This window comes from Pseudorasbora parva, chromosome 9, assembly GCF_024679245.1.
Source record: "Pseudorasbora parva isolate DD20220531a chromosome 9, ASM2467924v1, whole genome shotgun sequence".
Lineage (NCBI taxonomy): Eukaryota > Metazoa > Chordata > Actinopteri > Cypriniformes > Gobionidae > Pseudorasbora > Pseudorasbora parva.
The window spans coordinates 28,610,914-28,629,481 of NC_090180.1; the positions used below are offsets into that span (position 1 = coordinate 28,610,914).

The following is an 18,568-nucleotide window of genomic DNA, read 5'->3' on the forward strand; positions in this document are numbered from 1 at the left end:
TACAACCTGTCGAGTTCAAAATCACTACTATAAGGACCACTGGAACTTATCTCTCAATGGGTCAGATTGTTGGAAATATTGATACGTTTGTTTAGTGAAAGAACTATGCGGCCGTCATTTACTCACAACTCTTCTCAGCTGGTCTGATTCTGCGTGCGTGAGCTTTATAGACTGTGGTGAGCTCTCAACCAATGATGCGCTGAAGCTACACAAGGAACGCCCTCCTCATTTACATGTTGCACACGGAAAAATAAATTAATCAATCGAACAATAAATGTAAAAATAAATACATGTGGGAAAAATAACTATAAAAATAAATGTAAAATTTAATTAACAAATAAATAAAAGTTAAAAATATATATTTTTATAAAAGCAGAAAATAATAAATTAAGGGTATTAATTATACTGATACTTTTAATATACTTTTAATCAAATACAATTTTGTATTATATTTATTTTATCAAGTCATTTATTCTGTTATTTATTTTCCTATTATCACATTTATTTATCTATTTATGTTTTTATTAATTTACATATGTGTATATATATATATTTTTTTTAAATTTATTTATTCATTACTTACTTATTCATTCATTTATTTATTTTTAATTTGTGCAGGTTTGGTCCTCCATAAATATTTGGCACACCAAATCAAACCCAACCCATTTTTTTATATGACAATTGTTTGATTAACATTAAGACAAGACAAATAATCTATATTAAGACCTACTGTACTGCACGGATCTAATATAGTGTCACACATCAGATGTTTTTCTCCAACAGTTAAAGGGGTACTTCAGCACTGGAAAGATGAATCTGTATTTAAACTGGGTCATCAATGTAGTAGAAATGTGAAATTATTTTTGAATTTGGTGCCTTCTAGACTGAGAAAAGACAGAAAATTTATTTTGGCTCATGGGGATGAAAGACTACAATTCCCAGAATGCTTCGCTGCCCTGTGAAGCCATTCCCAAAGCCACCAACTTGATTACTGTGACTGAGTTAGAGAAGACACTACAATTAAAAACTGAACGTGTCTGTTCAATATAATGAGTGAGTCACCGCACGAGTATCACAGCACTGAACACTAACTGCAGGAGTGAGATAAATGAGCTGATGAGCTCTCATGATGAGAGCTGAGGTAATCGCGACTACACACACGGCATACATTCACAACGCGAGTTCAGTCTGGCGCGTTTCAGTTCATGCCTTTGCAAGCTTAACTTTCATAGAAATGAATTTGAGAAGTTAAGACTTACATTGCTCACCATAGCTCCGTTTAAATGAGTGCCTGTAGCTGCGAGCTGAGCTCTGAGTGTAATCTCCCATCCCCCATGCGCGAGTTCAAAACATGCGGAAATGTGCTCCCTCTGCTGGCTGTAGTCTTTAGCCTTTGGCCAAACATTCCTCCTATGATGCAAATATCGTCAATTTGCATCATAGGAGGATTTTTTCCAGAAATAAAATGCATAAATCTCTTGCCTCAGGGGGAAATGAGGGGAGAAAGCACATGTATTTGAATAAACTCCAGTGTTTCTACTGATACAAAGCCATATGCTAATCGCTGAAGTAAACCTTTAACCAAATGTTCACTTATAACATAACAGATAATGTTTGCGTGGACACTTGCCAAGACAGATATTTTGAAATACTGTAATTCTGTATACTTAATCAGCACCATGATATGCAAGTACTTGCTAGATTTGGGAACCTACATGACAAGTGATCTAAAAAAATGCTTGGTTTTGCTATATATTTTATCCACTTTTTTTTCTTATCCGCACAACATTTGGTAGAAATCATAGTCAGCATGTCATGAAGGTGCCTAACAAGTTTAAAGACAGTGCCATTTTCTGAAGTGGTTGCTGCCTGCATCTACATTTCCTTCAGAATTTGTAATTTTGTGGTTTCAGCCATATCTATGCTATTTCAGATTTGATGTTGTCTGCAAAACCCATCCCAAACCCTGGCCAGTTTTTCAACAGTCAGCTGAATTCTGCCCAGAAAGAGGCCATTAAACGGATTCTGAGTGGAGAATGTCGTCCCACGCCCTACATCCTGTTTGGGCCTCCTGGCACAGGCAAAACCATTACACTCATAGAAGCTATTCTGCAGGTAGGCTACGAATTACTACAGTTTGTGCATGTGCCTGAAAATCTGCTAATTCTTTTGAAATAAATGCTATTAATAAATGTTTAAGTATTGCATAATCTTTAAGTTTGCTTTAGTGGTCGGATAATATTTGGCATTTGTTGGAGTTGTGTCAGAAGCAGGACTTTTCTTTTGAAAGTACATGGACAGCCAGATGTACATGTTCTGTTTTCTTGCATCAAAACCATAGACTAAAAAAAAATATGGACGTAGTGTCCGTGATGTCATCTACAGTGTTGTGCAAGTTACTTCCAAACTGTAATATATTATAGATTACTTATTACTGCTATTTAAAAGTAATTCTTTACATTACAATATTACTGTCTCAGAATTGTAATGCGTTACATTACTCCTGTATTACTTTTTAGTTACTTTCACCAAAATAACTACAGAAGTAGCTCTAAAAATTCTAAGATGTACGCTATACCACAGAGCATTTTACATCCAGTAGAAGGCGATATGATGAATCATAATGACTGTGGGGTATCAGGCTAACAATAGAGAATGGCTCAAGACAGAATCACAAACGATCCAATTCTGTTATAAGTATTTGTAGAGGTAAAGTGATTATCCTGCAATATCTGGGAATAGCTTCTGTTCATAGACACAACAGAACTGTGTGTAACCCCTAAGTTGACAATATGTGCATTTGTTCTTTTCTTATTGTTGCGACATTGATAGAATTTCGGTTTTAGACAAAGGTTGCATTTGACTGCATTTACATTTGACTATTAGCCTATACGTTCTTGTCCTTATCTGTGATAAACTCTAAGCAATGCGCATCCATCTCGCGAATTTACAGTAGAGATGTGACGGTGGTGACATTTTCCCACCGGTTAATCAAAGTGTGATGTGACAACACCGGTAATAACAGGAACATGCGCACTGCCGCTCAGGCATTAATAACGGGAGCGGATGCAAAGCAAGTGCTTTCAATGAATTCCTATGAAAGTTATGCTTCCATATGAACTGAAAACGCGCCAGTGAGCGCACACCGTGAATGACAGCTCGTCAGTAAATGCGCGCTCTGTGCGGCCAAGCAGATTTTAGTTTCGATTTAAAATTAGCCTTTTCTTAATGAAAAACACAACACAATGACAAACTCCCTTTATTAAGCGCTTTTACATTTCACTTTGAAACCAAATCTTCCGCGATCATCTGTCAGCTCAAGATCTGACTCCTGCTGCGATGCTCGTTCGGATCATGCTTATAGCAGACACCAGTTTTTATTTGAACGGCCTGTTCTCTAACTGAACTAAATTACTTAATTACTATAAAAAGGCTAGGCTAGTCTTATTCTGTCATCTTCACCCAAGTGTTTAGTTCGGCTCAGCAGCGCGTGCCTCGTCTCTCGTACGTTCTTCGACACGCTCGCCGTTGTGCTATTCTTTTAAACGACAGAGCCTTTAAACCTTCTTTAGCCACTTTTCCACTGGCCAGCGCGAGCACAGAGGCTGAAATCATGCCTGTGGCACTTCTGTTAAATCCGCCCTAAACACGCACTGGACTACGTCACACAATAGGCTATACAAATGTACACCAGCAAAAGGGAGATGAATAAAGTAAATCGCTATACAAATATATTAGAAGCTGTCATTAAGTCTTTATTTACAAACCTGGACACCACACGCGGCTATTGACTGACCACGAACAGGTAATAACTTGCATTCGTTAATGTATCGCTATTTTTTTCCTTTTCCATTTTCTTTTCTTTCTTTCTTTTTTTTGGTGGTGGTAGTGGTGGTGGTGGGGGGTAACGCAAGCGTTACTGGAAATGTACCGAGTAAAATATTACTTAAAAAATTAATTAGTAATGCTTTACACTACTGCGTTACATCAAAAAGTAATAAGTTACTGTAATGTATTACTTTTGTAATGCGTTACTCCCAACACTGGTCATCTATAGGATTCCGATAAGCCATTCTGAAGCGAAAAGTAGAGACGAGCTGACCATCGCCATCTTTACAACATGTTACGCCCAGATAACAGAAAATGGGCAAAGAGGCAGGATATGGGTGGAACTTGTGTGACAATGACTAACAGACAGCCCATAAGAGGCTATCCACCTGTCACTCAAAGTGGCTGCGCTCTAAATTATGCAGAACTTTAAAGGTTTAATGAACTTTTTTTTTTTTAAATTTATACTGTTGTCTGAGGTCAACTAATGACATTTGTGTTTTTTACATTCGAAGACATCATAACTAATAAGTAATAGGCTATTTTCTACACTGGTTTTAAGGCTGTCTCCAAAACGCTAGGTTTGATGGGCGTGCAGCACTGGAGACTTGGAAGTAAACGCCCACGGCTAGGATTAAAGAAGATTTGCATATTTAATGATCTTAAGCTCCCTTGTCAGTTCAGTGATTCTCTCGATCACAGGGCTCATAACCGTCTTTATCAAAAAGGATAGTGGATTTATCAAAAAGGATTCTCAAGAGAGGAGCAACAGCACATCAAAAACGGCATATTATGAGATTCATTGGCCTGCCGGGCTTTGCGAGCCCTGGCCCATACGTGTCTGAGTCCAGTGTGCTAAAGGTATGTTCTGTTAGACATGTACACATAAACAAAGCGATCTATAACAACAATGCAATACTATTACTTATAAAAACGTGTTTGACTCACATAAGTGTGTTGCACCATTCCTGTCGGATCCAAATCCAGCATCGACCGGAGATTAGTTTACAAACGATTCCGCATTGAACTGAAGTGAACGTCTTCCCCATGTGAGCTGGAACTTCATTAAAAAATAAAGTTCAGCCACATGTTCCTAATATTAGGATCCGAAGGAAGCTTATGCGGCGACTGTTCTTCCACAACCAGGAATAGCGCAATATTTTGCTATCTTCCTCGGCATGCGTATTGTTGTTGGCTATCTAGCACAAGCCAATCAGCTCCATCAGTCGGTGGGCGAGGATACTGGATTAGACGTGCTGTAGAGGCGGTGTTTCGTAGCGTTATAACATAAGAATGAAGCACAGGACCATTTGCAGGGCCTGGTGTCTATAAAGCTTTTCTTTGACTAACAAGGAAGTTTTCAGATCTGAAACTTAGAGGATAATCTAACATTATCATGACCTTTTATATATCAAAAGCTCAAGGGAAAGTTGATTTCTCAATTCATCACCCCTTTAAGGCTTTATATAATGTAAACGAATGAGTTAATCAGTTAAACTGTAAAATCACCCCTCTCAAAGTTGTCATGAAGGGCAAAATTAGCCGTATAGACCAAAACCACAATTTGTACCAGGCTGTAAATGTTTTTTTTTGTTTTTTTTGTTTTCTGCTGTAAAGTTGGGAATTTTAACATGATGCTCAATGAGATTCTGGAGCCTGTCCCTACTGGGCAGTTTGTTACTTCCGTTTTGGCTTCAACAGAAACTGGGGAAGGTTGCCGCTTGATCAAAAACAACTCTGTGCATAAACTGTGTGCTATGTGTTTGTATGTGCAGGTGCATCACCGCATCCCCTGTAGTCGTGTGCTGGTATGTACACCCTCGAACAGCGCCGCTGACCTCGTCTGCATGCGCCTGCACCAGAGTGGATACTTGCACACTGCCAGTCTGGCTCGTGTTAATGCCACCTGCAGGCCAGAAGAGGTACTGTTGTGTGTCCAGCTGTTTTTTTATGTGTTTATCTTGCTGTTCTCTCCCATCTAGTTATTCTATATGAGGTTAGTAAAGCATTTTTAATTATTTTGTGCTCTACAGTCTATGCCAGAGGAGTTGCGTCAGTATGCAAGAGCTGGAGAAGATATTAGACATGCGAGTTTTCATCGAATTGTTGTTTGCACTTGTTCCAGTGCTGGAATGTTCTACCAGATTGGTCTGCGGTAAAACACTGACACTTAAGTCCCTTTATGCTATATGCACTGCATGATGTGAACACGATACACAAAACTTTATGAAGTATATTTAAGAGCAAATGAGAATGCTGTCATCATTCACTCCACTTCTGAATGTGGCGACTGATGTGTGAATGTGGATCATTACCTGAAGTTTTGTTCGCAATACATGTAATGCGCATAAATGTAAATCGGAGTGCAAAATTTTGGGTTCATATAAACGGAACTTTCAGAATCCAAAATCAGATTAATTGGGTTTGATGAAATTTTTTGCGTGTAAACTAGGGCTGCACGGTATAGCAGTTTAGCATCGATGTCACAGGATATACGATGTCAAGTAAAGGGATTGTATAATCTGTACGGAGCAGGCACAATGGTTTGAAATGCACATGGTTCTTAGATTAATTGTAAAGTTTAACCATCATGGAAGGAACCATCATGTGTTTTAGGTCATGTCCGTCAATCAATCAAGGGATTTTAAACCATTTGAATACAAGAATGCACACAAAAATTGTCAAAATATCCGTCTCTGTGAATATCCTGGTAAATGCAGTCAGTTTTGGCTTAGGTGAAGGTAAACAATTGAGAAGGAAAATGGGTGTGTATCATTTATATTGGATCTGTGCATTTGGCCTTAAAGTGACAGCAGCCTGATAAACCTTCTGCTGTCTGTCATTCTGTTAATGAAACAAACACAAATATTAATTATATTTAATTTAATAATATAAACATATCTAATGATGTCCAACAATTTCAACCTCTAAAAAGGACATGAAAAGAGTGTAAAATAATCCAACTGACTCCAGTGGCTTCTGAAGTGCTGTGATCACTTTGTATACTGAATGAAATATAAGGGTTATTCACTGTCAAAATAATATGGCAATACATCAATAATGTTGCATATTTTGTGTGTATGTGTGTGTTTTTAGGGTTGGTCATTTTACCCATGTGTTTGTGGATGAGGCTGGTCAGGCCACTGAACCTGAAACTCTGATCCCTCTGAGCTTGCTGTCTGAGACAAGTGGGCAGGTAGGACTTGACCATGTTTGTGTTGACCCTTTAAACTATATTAAGCTAGATTGTTCATTTATTTATTAGCCTACATCCTCTGACTTTTAGCCATCTTTATTAAATAGATTGTGCTGGCTGGTGATCCAAAGCAACTGGGTCCAGTGGTGAAGTCAAAACTTGCTGCTGTGTTTGGACTAGGGCTTTCTCTTCTCGAGAGGCTAATGGGAACTCAACTCTACAGCTGCAGCGAGAGAGGCTACAATCCCATGCTGGTCAGGACACAATGACCCTCATTTATCAATCTTGCGTAGAAACGGGCGTATATGTTGGCGTAAGATTATGCTTACACTCCTCTCACAGCCTGATTTATGAAGCTGTGCGCACCTCTGCAATTCAGGTGTACGCAATACTTGCCCTTGATAAATGCCGCGGCTGAAAACGATCGTCATTAGAATAACACGCCCCTATATATTCCAGTCTCCGCCTCCCACACGCCCTCATTTTACGCCATGGACACGGAAGACGGCAAAGAAGCGAAAATTCTCTGACATGGAGATTGGGCGTGTCTCAATCATCTTACTAGTCCACTAGTCAGGGCACTGATTAGGACATAAGTCAATGGGCTGACTCCCTGATCAGTGCCCTGACTAGTGGACTAGTAAGATGATTGAGACGCGCCCATCAAGACCATCACCAGGGAAGTGGAAAAAAATGAAATTGTTTTATTCGGGAGTAAGAGTGGGATTAAAGGCACCCAAAAAACAAAAACAAATATGGACCCAAATTACGAGTAGCCTACTGTTAATAGTGAGGAGGTTGAGAAGCGCACTCCAGCAGTTTAAATAGCTGTTTGGATGATAAATTAGGCCTACCTATCACAATGCATTATTTTACAGCACGTGTTTTGAAACAATTAGCATTTAATTTCGTATCATGGTACATGTATTGGTCTGTACGATATGATGATGTGATGTGGAGTACCATTCATTCACATTAATAATTGCATGACAACTTGTAAGATTCTTTTTATTATTATTATTATGATTTTTATTATTAATGACGCTTATTGTTATTTAGAAGAAGAATGCTGTTATTATTTATTTTATTATTATTATTATTATTTAAAAGAAGAAGAATGTAATTTTTATTATTTTGTCAGTCTGAATTATTCAGTCCCAGTCCGTGCACAGCTGCCGCACAGGCTCGCAACTGGAGGAATACATGCCTCAAATTCTTTGGTATTGTCACACAAATTAAACGAAGTCGACAAAGTCTACGTTGCACAAAAATAAACACCGAAGTTTATAATTACTATGTTGTTGTTGTTTACAGTGAATCATATAGGCCTAGCATATCTTTGTCAGTGCGTTTTGTGGTGTTAGGAATAGTTTTTCTATGCATTTTCGCACTAACTCAAAACATGCGTACACCACCTCCTGAGCTGGCGTAGGATTTGAGCGTGCCGTACGCCAACGTCCATATTGATAAATCTCAAAGTCACCGTGGGTTTGGGTGTACGCAAGGTGTACGCGGGAAATTTGGTGTACACACTTTTGATAAATGAGGGCCAATATCACAGAATATTGCTTTAGAAATCATGAAAATTTGAGTGAAATGCGGGTTAGGCTTTATTGACAGGATGTGACATGCTGTCAGTTACCAAAGAAAATAATTTTGTCTACAGAAATGTATCACAAAGGTCATCTCACTGTTTCAAAATTATAGGCGTATAACTGAAAATTTTACAATCCTGCAATATAAATCTGTTTTTTAAGATCATGACACACAAAAGGTTGCCTAAAAGCGTGCGTGCCGAACGTGTGCGTGCGCACGCGCGGTTCGCACTTATATCTTCCGATCTTGCGGGCTATGTACAATATAAAAATAAGTCCAATCAATCGTGGTTCGATGAGAAATGCATCATTGTGTTTGTTTGATAAAGACGTTTACGAGCCTGTGGTCGAGAGAATCATTCTGGTTGCCGCTTCTCCCTCAATCTCTCCTCTCACTCTCATGTAAACTGACAGCAGAGCTTAAGCTCATTAAATATGCAAATCTTATCCAATCCTAGCCGTGGGCGTTTACTTCCAAGTCTCCAGTGCGGCACGCCCCTTTAAAACCCAGAGTTTCGGAGAGAGCCTCAAAACCAGTGTAGAAAATAGCCTATTACTTATTGGTTATCATGTTTTTGAATGTAAAAAACACACAAACATCATTAGTTGACCTCAGACAACAGTATAACATTTTTTAAAAAGCCAGTTCATGACACCTTTAAATAGTTAATGTCAGAGGTGGAAAGTAAAGAATTACATTTACTCGCGTTACTGTAATTGTGTCGTCTGAGTCTGTAAGACAGACGTCAGTGACGCAGACCCAGGTGAAAGCAAAACGCCGTCGTTAACCCCTGGCTAGTATGGAAATACTTTGGATATAGAAAAAAATAATGTGGTGTTGTCCTGGAGGATATCAAATTTGCACAAAATGCGGATGCAAATGAAGAAACACATAGAACATGTTCGGGCACACATCCCTCTGTGCAAATAAAGGTATGTTTATAACTTAGGCCGATTGATTTCTGTGACGCAGAGGGAATCCTGGAATCCAGTCATGAACATTAACTTTACATTATAACGTAGATTTGGCGTAATACATGCAAACTGGTGGATGAACGAAAAACTCGAATGTAGAGCTGTAGGCCTTAGAAATAAATCAAATCGCGACATGGTCTGTGAACATTAAAGCACAAAACATTGCTATATGAATATATGATCTGCTTGTTCTCTCTCTGTGAATGAGCTGCTCCGTCTACTACATATGGACTCTATTATTCTTAAACATTTTTACGAATTAATGATAAAAATAAGTTGTTAATCTAATTCATAATAATTTATTGAATTTAGTTTATTAGACATGTTTTATTGAAATTTTGATAAAAAAAACAAACAAATGGTTTTAAGTTTGTTATAATAAAGCATTTGTTCAACCAAATAAAAAAAGACCAATCTTCTTCATTCATTTAACATCATTTTAACAAGTGATAATAACCATCATTTAATAATAGGTACAGTAAATGTTTAATTGATTTTTTCTGAGATAGTTGTCATATCGTGAAAATCTCATCCTATCACAACCCTACAGGGGAGAGTCCCCCAAGCCCACTGTTAAAAAAGTAACTAAGTAACTTTTACTCTGAGTACATTTTAAATGAGCTACGTTTTACTTTTACTTGAGTAAATTTTTAGACTAGTAATTTTACTTGTACTTAAGTAAAATTTCATTGAAGTGACAGTACTTTTACTTGAGTAGAATATTTTGTTACTCTTTCCACCTCTGGTTAATGTAAAATGTGTGTAATTTCTGTACTTCTGTTGGTTGCATTTTAGCAATGTTACTAATCAAACAAATTTTCCTGTCATTCCCCATCTGCGATTTGAGAAAATGTCAAAGCATAGAAAATGTGCATCATAAATGCAAGATGTTTAAAGTGAACCACACCGAATCATCTGGACTTGGCAGGAATAAGCCTACAAATGTCTTTACTTATGGTAACATTGGAAAAAATTAGGCAAATAAATGGTCCATATTCTGGACTAATTTCAGTATTGAAATAATAATATTGAAATCTCCTTGCTATTAATTGGCAGGTGCAGATGCGTGTGGCTCTGTTCAGATCCTCTGATAGGGAATCACTTTCCAGGCTCTCCATCACAAATCTTCGCCCTGTTTACATCTAATATTTGATCGATCTGATCACAAGTAGACAAAGGAGATGCACGTTTATCTTTTGTCTCTTGTCTCTTTTGTCCACTTTCAACCACTTCTGTCCTGATTTCTTCGAGGGGTGGGTCTATGGTTGTATAAATCTGTGTTTATTTTTTAGATTTTTCAATCTAATGGACAAAATAAGTGTGCAATTTACAAATAAACGCACACCAAGACAACGAAAAAACACAAAAAACACACTCATTTCTGCTCTGACAGCTGCAAGACCACGCCGTATGTTAGAAATCAGGAATGATGAGAGACTAAACTTTGGTCTTCAGCAGACAAAGTTTAAATCTCGTCTGGCTTGCATGCTTCCCACAACGTTTATGAGTTATGCCGAGTTCACACTGCACGATTGTAGCTTTTTTGATTTTAGTTTTTGCAAAATCGCCGACAAATGGCCAAAATCATAGGCACGTGAGTGACAATCACGCAATGTGAATGATCAAAGACACGATCTGAGAGATCCTGTTGGCGATTCAAATCCTGCTGGGTGAAATGTGCTGAAAATGACATCTGCGATGACTGACATACAGGTAAGATACAGGGTAGTGGGACATTTGGGGAAGTTATATACCAGAATATCAGCATTTTAATAAATGTATTTACAATTACATCTAACAGAAACAAGGCACAAACATTTGCTTGACCGGCAGAAGCAGCACATTGTAAAATTAATCATCACCTCCAATTCTCTGCAGAACACAATCCTGCGTCTTCACAATTTGGATCAAGCAAGCTTCTTGGCAGGCTATTTTAATAACCGTTCTAGTCTTGCGTGAGAACGCCGGTCTCACCCATCCATGTCACATCTGACATGTAATTGGTTGTGAAATGTAGTTTGCGGACGAGACACAGTTGTCAGTGATTCTTTCTCTTGAAAAGTTATGTAGTTTGAAATCTCCGATCCATTGTGCATTGTGAGCACGGCAGCAACTGAATGCTACCCCAAATAGTCATGCAGTTTGAAAATAAGTGATCTCGCTACTTTGAAAATCGTGCAGAATGAACTCTGCATTAGGTTGGTAGGTGGACCACATGAGCGTTTACGCTATGAAAGCAATCCGATCAAATGCGTTTTTTATTACCTCTGGTTGAAAGTGGACAAGTTCAAAATGTTTTAGACCCAGATTACGTCTGTATTTAGCATCATCCACTTGTGATCTGATTGACCAAAACGCATCCTAATGCCAGGAGTAAACAGGACCATTGTTAAATATAGTGTAATCCTTGTTTCTTTGTAGGTGACTAAGCTTGTCTACAACTACAGATCCCATGAGGCTTTGCTGGAGTTGCCATCACGACTCTTTTATGCGGGCGAGCTGTGTGTGCGCTCTCAGAGAGCTGTAGTGGATGCTCTCTGCCACTGGAACAAACTTCCAACAAAAGGCTTCCCCTTTATTTTTCATGGCGTTCGGGTAGGTAAAGACTTGGATGTCACTTCTCAGGCCTTGCATGCAGGGATGGAAATTAACTTTTTTGTTAATTTCACCGGCCACTGTGGCTGGTGGATTTCAAAATCTACCAGCAACTCCATGTTTTTACCAGCCACTTTCTTGTTTTTAACTGACAATGTGTAACTGCATGTAAAAAATAATACTACAAGCTCAACAATACTTAAGCAATTAATTTAATCTCAAGTCTCAATGAAATACTGTCAATTTCTCTTTCACACAAACCATGAACTAATATACATTTCATTAAATGAGTAAGGCTCTGTGTGCTCTTTTTTTTTTTTTTTTTTTTTTTTTTTTTTTTTTTTTTTTTTTTACCTGGTTTGGCATTTGGATGATTAGTGGTCTTTTATGGCTTCCAGTTTTAGGTTTTTAGTCCCAACAATGAAACTATTAGTTTTGGCATCTTCTGAAGCGTGTTGACGACATACTGAGCAGAACATTGTCAGTAGGGATGCACCGAAATCTAAATTATTGACCGAAACCAAAAAAGAGGAAACCAAGGCCGAAACACCGAAAGAAATTATGACAATTAGGACCATTGCATTTATGGCTAATGCTATGACTGTGTAACTTTACTAAAAATCAAGGCATTGCAATTGCATGTGCATCAATCTTGTGTGAGTTTGTCCGTTTAAGCGCAAGACTTGAAAGAGAACTCAATATTTGTGAGACGTGTGCGCTATGAGACATGTGCGCGCTTTCTAATGAGTGCACAGAGACGGATCTTCTTAGCGCGTGAGTTCTCATTAGCATCTTCTGGCTCAACACCCGGGTGATGATAGCGAAAACGACTGGTCATATTCGGACATACGGCAGCACTCGCATAGATTGAACAAAGTTTACAAAGAGGTGAAACAGTATGCTATTTTTATTACCCGCCACGGTGGCCGGTAGGTGAAGCGAGTTTACCCGCCACAACTCAAAATCACCCGCATTTGGCTGGTGGCGGGTGCTAATTTCCATCCCTGCTTGCATTTATGTTGTATGCTGTACATGCTTACTGTGTTTTGAAGGGCACTGAGATGAGGGAGGGCAGTAATCCATCATGGTTTAATCCTGCTGAGGCAGTGCAAGTCATGATGTACTGTTGCCAGCTAGCAAAGAGACTCTACAACCCCATACCAGCTACAGACATTGGCGTCATTGCTCCCTATAAAAAGCAGGTGAGTAAGTATCTGTACAGGAGATGCACAATTTTCTCACCACATTTGGAAAAGATTTAAGACCATATGTCCCTCTTTACACTGCATGACGCCATAATCCAAACAGTATTGTTATTATTTGCAACCTCCTACTCCTGGTTTTACAAGATTTTAAATGCATAGCCTCCCTGAAAATAGTTTTTAAAAGACCCCACCACTTCAGGTCAACTTTGCACCAGGGCCATTTTTTCATTAAAGAATTATTTTAAATATTGTGGTGGAAAGCGACCATATCAGTTATCTAGATACAGAAGCCATTTGATGTTGACAAGTGTACATGTATCGTGTCCCAATTGGCTGATTCTACTTGATCAGCTCACTGTGATTTACGTTATTGCAGTGTAAACAAAGCCTATAATTACACTGTAACAAAGACAGATTTAAACAGTGTAGCCATGTTATTGATTGATTTTATTTTTTATAAAAAGAAGGGTTATAATAATACATCGTTGTATCGAAATATCCCAAAATGAAAATGTATCATTGATGTAAATATATTTCACGAGAGTTACTTTTATCCGAAGTTTTCCTTTTCTATTTCACTGGATTAGTATTACCTGGTGACCTCTAGTAATTTGTAATAATTGCGGAGGTTGTCTGTGATCTTAATCCCATGCAAATTGACTATGTCTGTAATGTGTAAAGTAAAAATTCCCCCACAAATGACCTACCATATTTCGTTGAACACAGAGGTGTTTTCATAATATTAGTCCCATGCAAATCGGCATGTGATTTGGCCGAGATGTTTCCTGTGTACATTTTTATTCATTGTTTGGGAAGAATGTAAGTAAGTAAGCTTTATTTATATAGCACCTATCACAGCTACAATCACAAAGTGCTTTACAAAGTACATAAAATGTAACACTTTAAAAACAAAATGTATATTTTTTTTAAATCAAGAGTTTTGGAAAATGGGAAAAAAGAATGGAGACTGCATTCATAACGTTAATACCCTTGCAGTCATGCGCATTATACTTTCCCTTTAGAATTGGCGCCAATTCTACCGCCAGTTTGCTTTAATGGGCGCTTTTACATTTCGCTTTGAAACCAAATTTTCCGCTGTCATATTGTCAGCTCCTTACTCTTGTGATAAAGGGAATCTGATTCCTGCTGCTGGTCTAGTTCAGCTTTTAATTGTAGCATCTGTTCTCTAATTGAACAAAAGGACGTGGGAAAGTGATGTAACCGGTGTAACACCGACTATTGCAGCAAGCCTAGATAACGTAAAGCAGCATGAGGTAAGGAACATTCTTCAGTTTATGACAGCCTATATCATACAGCTATATCTATAATGACAAACATTTCCAAGTCTTGAAATCATAAGTCATTAAATTCGAAATAAATCATAGGCGTTGCTAATCCCGTGCGAATGCATCACACAAAATTCAGATGTGGAGGGTAATTTCTAAATTACACAAGGTCCGCAGATGATACTAATCCTGTGCAAATAGGGCTCAAGACTCAGCTTACTGTATTTATTAGGTATAATTCACCCATAAATGTCAATTCTGTCATGTACTCACACGCATGTCTTTCAAACCTTTTTCGTATAAGACTTTTATGATTTTTTTTTAAAAACTTTTTTTTTTAGATGTCATGTGTGAAAAGCCGTTGTGTATGTGTTGTCAGGTGGAGAAGATCCGTGTGCTGCTTCACAGAGTGGGACTGGGAGACGTGAAGGTGGGCTCAGTGGAAGAGTTTCAGGGTCAGGAGTTCCTCATCATGATCCTGTCAACAGTAAGGATTGATTTCTGGATGGGTACTTTGGAAATAAGTGGAAAAGGTCTGAATCCAGAGACCTACTTTAACTAATTTGGGAGTATCTGTGGCCATTTTTATTTTATAGAGGATGTTGCATTTTTATATAGCCATTCAAGTACTATATACAGTGAATATAAAAATATATTAATAAATATTTAATATCCCAATTCTACACACCCCTGTTAAAGCATCTGTTTTTTGTGATGTAAAAATTAAATGCAGATAAAAGCTTTTTTTTTCTCCAAATGATACTTTACCATACTGCTCAGAGTTTGCACACAAACTTAAGAGCCATCCTAATAAATCTAGTGAAATTGGTAAAGTATCTACTTTATTGTAATGTTTGGAGTGGTCAAGTAAACTTTATTTATATATAGCACTTTTACAATGACGATTGTTTCAAAGCAGCTTCACAGTGTTAAACAGGAAAGTATTGCAACAAAATTTGATGTGGCTGTACAGTCGTTCTGGAAAAAACAGTGATGTTATCAGCTTATTTTAATTAATCATATAGCGACAACGTGGGCAGATCAGTAATATAGCTAGTTTTATTTGGATATTTAGTTGAAAACTTAAAAAACTTTAGTTTTTTCTTTATATATATAAATTTGAGTGTCCCCAACTCAGCAAGCCAAGCCAAACGCGACAGTGGCAAATAACTCCACCAGGGCATGATGGAGAAAAATAAACCTTGGGAGAAACCAGACTCAGTCGGGGTGCCAGTTCTATTCTGCCCTATTAACAAACCGTGTAATATTTTTATTTGGGTAAACTTACAGATCAGAGATCATATTAGATCGGAATATTCAAAAGTTTGAGGTATCACGCAAGAGATGGGTTTATTGAGGATGATCTACTAGACTAGACATTACTTGGATAATTCTTCTAACTGACATTTCTCTGAGCCAATGGGAATCTTAGCTCACTTGCGTCAGAATCTTGAAGCACACAGCGTCAACTGACTGAGCTCACCATTGATGAATGAGACGCCTGGCTACCACGTGAGTCTGACGGATGGAAGCAAGCTTAGTTAGTGTTCAATTCAAGCACGGGCGTAGATTAAGGGGGGGGAGTGCCCCGCACTTTTAATAAAGTGTATTTTCATCCCCTGCACTTTTACTGGGTCTCCCCGATCCTAGTCGACCCGCTCCGAGCGGGATTTGAACCGGCTTTACCTGCGCGAGGGCGGGCAAGTTAACAGGGATGCTAAAGACAGCTTTCTCTACCTCGGTTGATTGCGCGCTTCTTGAGGTCACGGGCAGGTGTATTTATGCATAGAAACCAATGTGAATACAAGATTTAAATTCAGAGACAAAAAAATTATCTATGCATGACATTTCATTTGTATCTAAATATGAGGAGGCGCTCTCACAGAAAGTCCAAAAGCGGATTTGTAGAAACTTTGTCACGTTGGAGCTGCAGCTGAAGGAAAACGATCGTTACGAGCTGAAACAAGACGACGACAATCAGACGATTGCGACAATATGCTTTTTGTGTTTTTCAATCCATCTCAATGTAGGATATTTATTGACAATAAAGTAGGCCTATATATGAATAATGCAGTGCTAACTGACAGATTTTTAAATGTTTATCTTCTGCTCTACAAAGCTGCATTTATTTAATCAAAAATACAGTTAAAACAGTAATATTGTGAAACAAATGAAAACAGCCTTTTTCTATGTGAATATAGTAAAGTGTAATTTATTCCAGTGATCAAAGCTGAATTTATCCTCATTACTCCAGTCTTCAGTGTCACATGATCCTTCACTAATCATTCTCATGAGGATTTCATAATCAAGAAACAATTTTGATTATTATCTGTGATGAAAACAGTTGTGCTGCTTACAAATGTTGTGGAAACCATGATACATTTTATTTTTCAGGATTCTTTGATGAGAGTTCAATGGACAGCATTTATTAAATAAATTATCTTTTGTAAAATTAAAAATATCACTTGTGATCACTGTAATGTAGCCTATGTCTGATCAACAAAAGTATTAATTTCTCATTTTTAATTTTACCACAAATGTTTGAATGGTATGGTAGTTTCCGCAAAAATGAAGCAGCATGATCATGAGCAACAAAACTTTTTTTTAACACTGATAATAATCATAAATGTTTGTTGAGCATCAAATCCTAATATGAGAATGGTTAGTGACACTGAAGACTGGAGTAATGATGATAAATTCAGCTTTGATCACAGAAATAAATGACACTTTACTATATATTCACGTAGCGAACAGATGATGTACATCAGAATAATATTTCACTGTATTACGTTTTTTACTGCATTTTTAATTAAATAAATGCAGCATATTCTTTCTCTCTCAGGGTCATATCAGCAAAAGGGTGTTGTACTAAAAATGCTTGCCATGAATGGGTTGAATCATTTTGAGACTGCTGAAGTCATTAAAAGTTGCATTTTCAGTTACATTTTGGGAAACCACTTAAAAACATTTGTTGTTGAACAAATCAAACAAAAGTAATTGAAATGAGCTCATTTCAAACTGCTGAAAGTCATTAAATTTTGCAAATAAACTGTAAGTATAAGTGACAGGTGTTCAGATTCATCTTTCCTCTCAGATAAATATAAACATTTGTTTAAAACTTTAGGTCCGATCCAATGAGTCCTTGCTGAATGAAGATCTGCAAAGCATCCTGGGATTTCTCTCCAACCCGAAGCGTTTCAATGTTGCCATTACAAGAGCCAAAGCTCTTCTCATTGTCATCGGAAACCCACACATTTTAATCAAGGTGAGATTCAAAGGCTTGTTTACTTAACAGTAACGGAATATCTTTTGTATGGATATGCAAAATAAATCCAATGAGAGGCACTACACTATAAACGTTATCTATTGAAACTGACCCGGGTACCATGAACGGTTTTAGAGGAATCATGATGACTTGTTTCTTTTGACCGGCCTTTTTTAGTTAAAGAACAATTCATACAGCAATTCATTTGACCTCATTCATGAAACTAGCAGAACTAGCAGATTTTTGTGTAAATAATCTTTCATAAAGACGTGCTGATGTAAATTTTTGGATTCATGAAAATATTTCTATTTTCAAAATGTTAAAATGGCATGAAAGAAATTTACGCCTGCTCCCTACCAAGTGTAAATGGTGTGATTGAAACAGCAAACTGATGACTGCATTTTGATGCACTATGTACCATAATATGTCACACAGTTTATTTGCCATGACCTTTGTTTGTGTAGCTGAGAGTTAAACTATTTAATTTTTGGTAAAACCAAAACATTTTTTTGCTCGTCACTGTCACTTTTTACCCAGCCGTCCAATCACAGTCAAATACTACACTGACCAACCATCTTCCTTTGTACAAAGACTGAACAACAATAGAGAAGTTAATATGGATA

The 18,568-nt window shown here is 37.6% G+C and overlaps 1 protein-coding gene across 2 annotated transcripts in view; it reads left to right on the top strand.

Moving 5' to 3' along the window:
• Positions 1 to 18,568, top strand: part of mov10l1 (Mov10 like RNA helicase 1) — a 96,484-nt gene that overhangs the window by 54,348 nt on the left and 23,568 nt on the right. The window contains exons 17-25 of one of the 2 annotated variants that reach the window (XM_067452172.1): positions 1,934 to 2,115; positions 5,604 to 5,750; positions 5,862 to 5,983; positions 6,925 to 7,024; positions 7,132 to 7,278; positions 12,016 to 12,189; positions 13,242 to 13,391; positions 15,060 to 15,167; positions 17,805 to 17,945. In XM_067452172.1, the coding sequence (XP_067308273.1) occupies positions 1,934 to 2,115; positions 5,604 to 5,750; positions 5,862 to 5,983; positions 6,925 to 7,024; positions 7,132 to 7,278; positions 12,016 to 12,189; positions 13,242 to 13,391; positions 15,060 to 15,167; positions 17,805 to 17,945 (1,271 nt within the window). The remainder of the gene's footprint in view (positions 1 to 1,933; positions 2,116 to 5,603; positions 5,751 to 5,861; positions 5,984 to 6,924; positions 7,025 to 7,131; positions 7,279 to 12,015; positions 12,190 to 13,241; positions 13,392 to 15,059; positions 15,168 to 17,804; positions 17,946 to 18,568) is intronic. The other variant, XM_067452173.1, reaches the window with a different exon arrangement.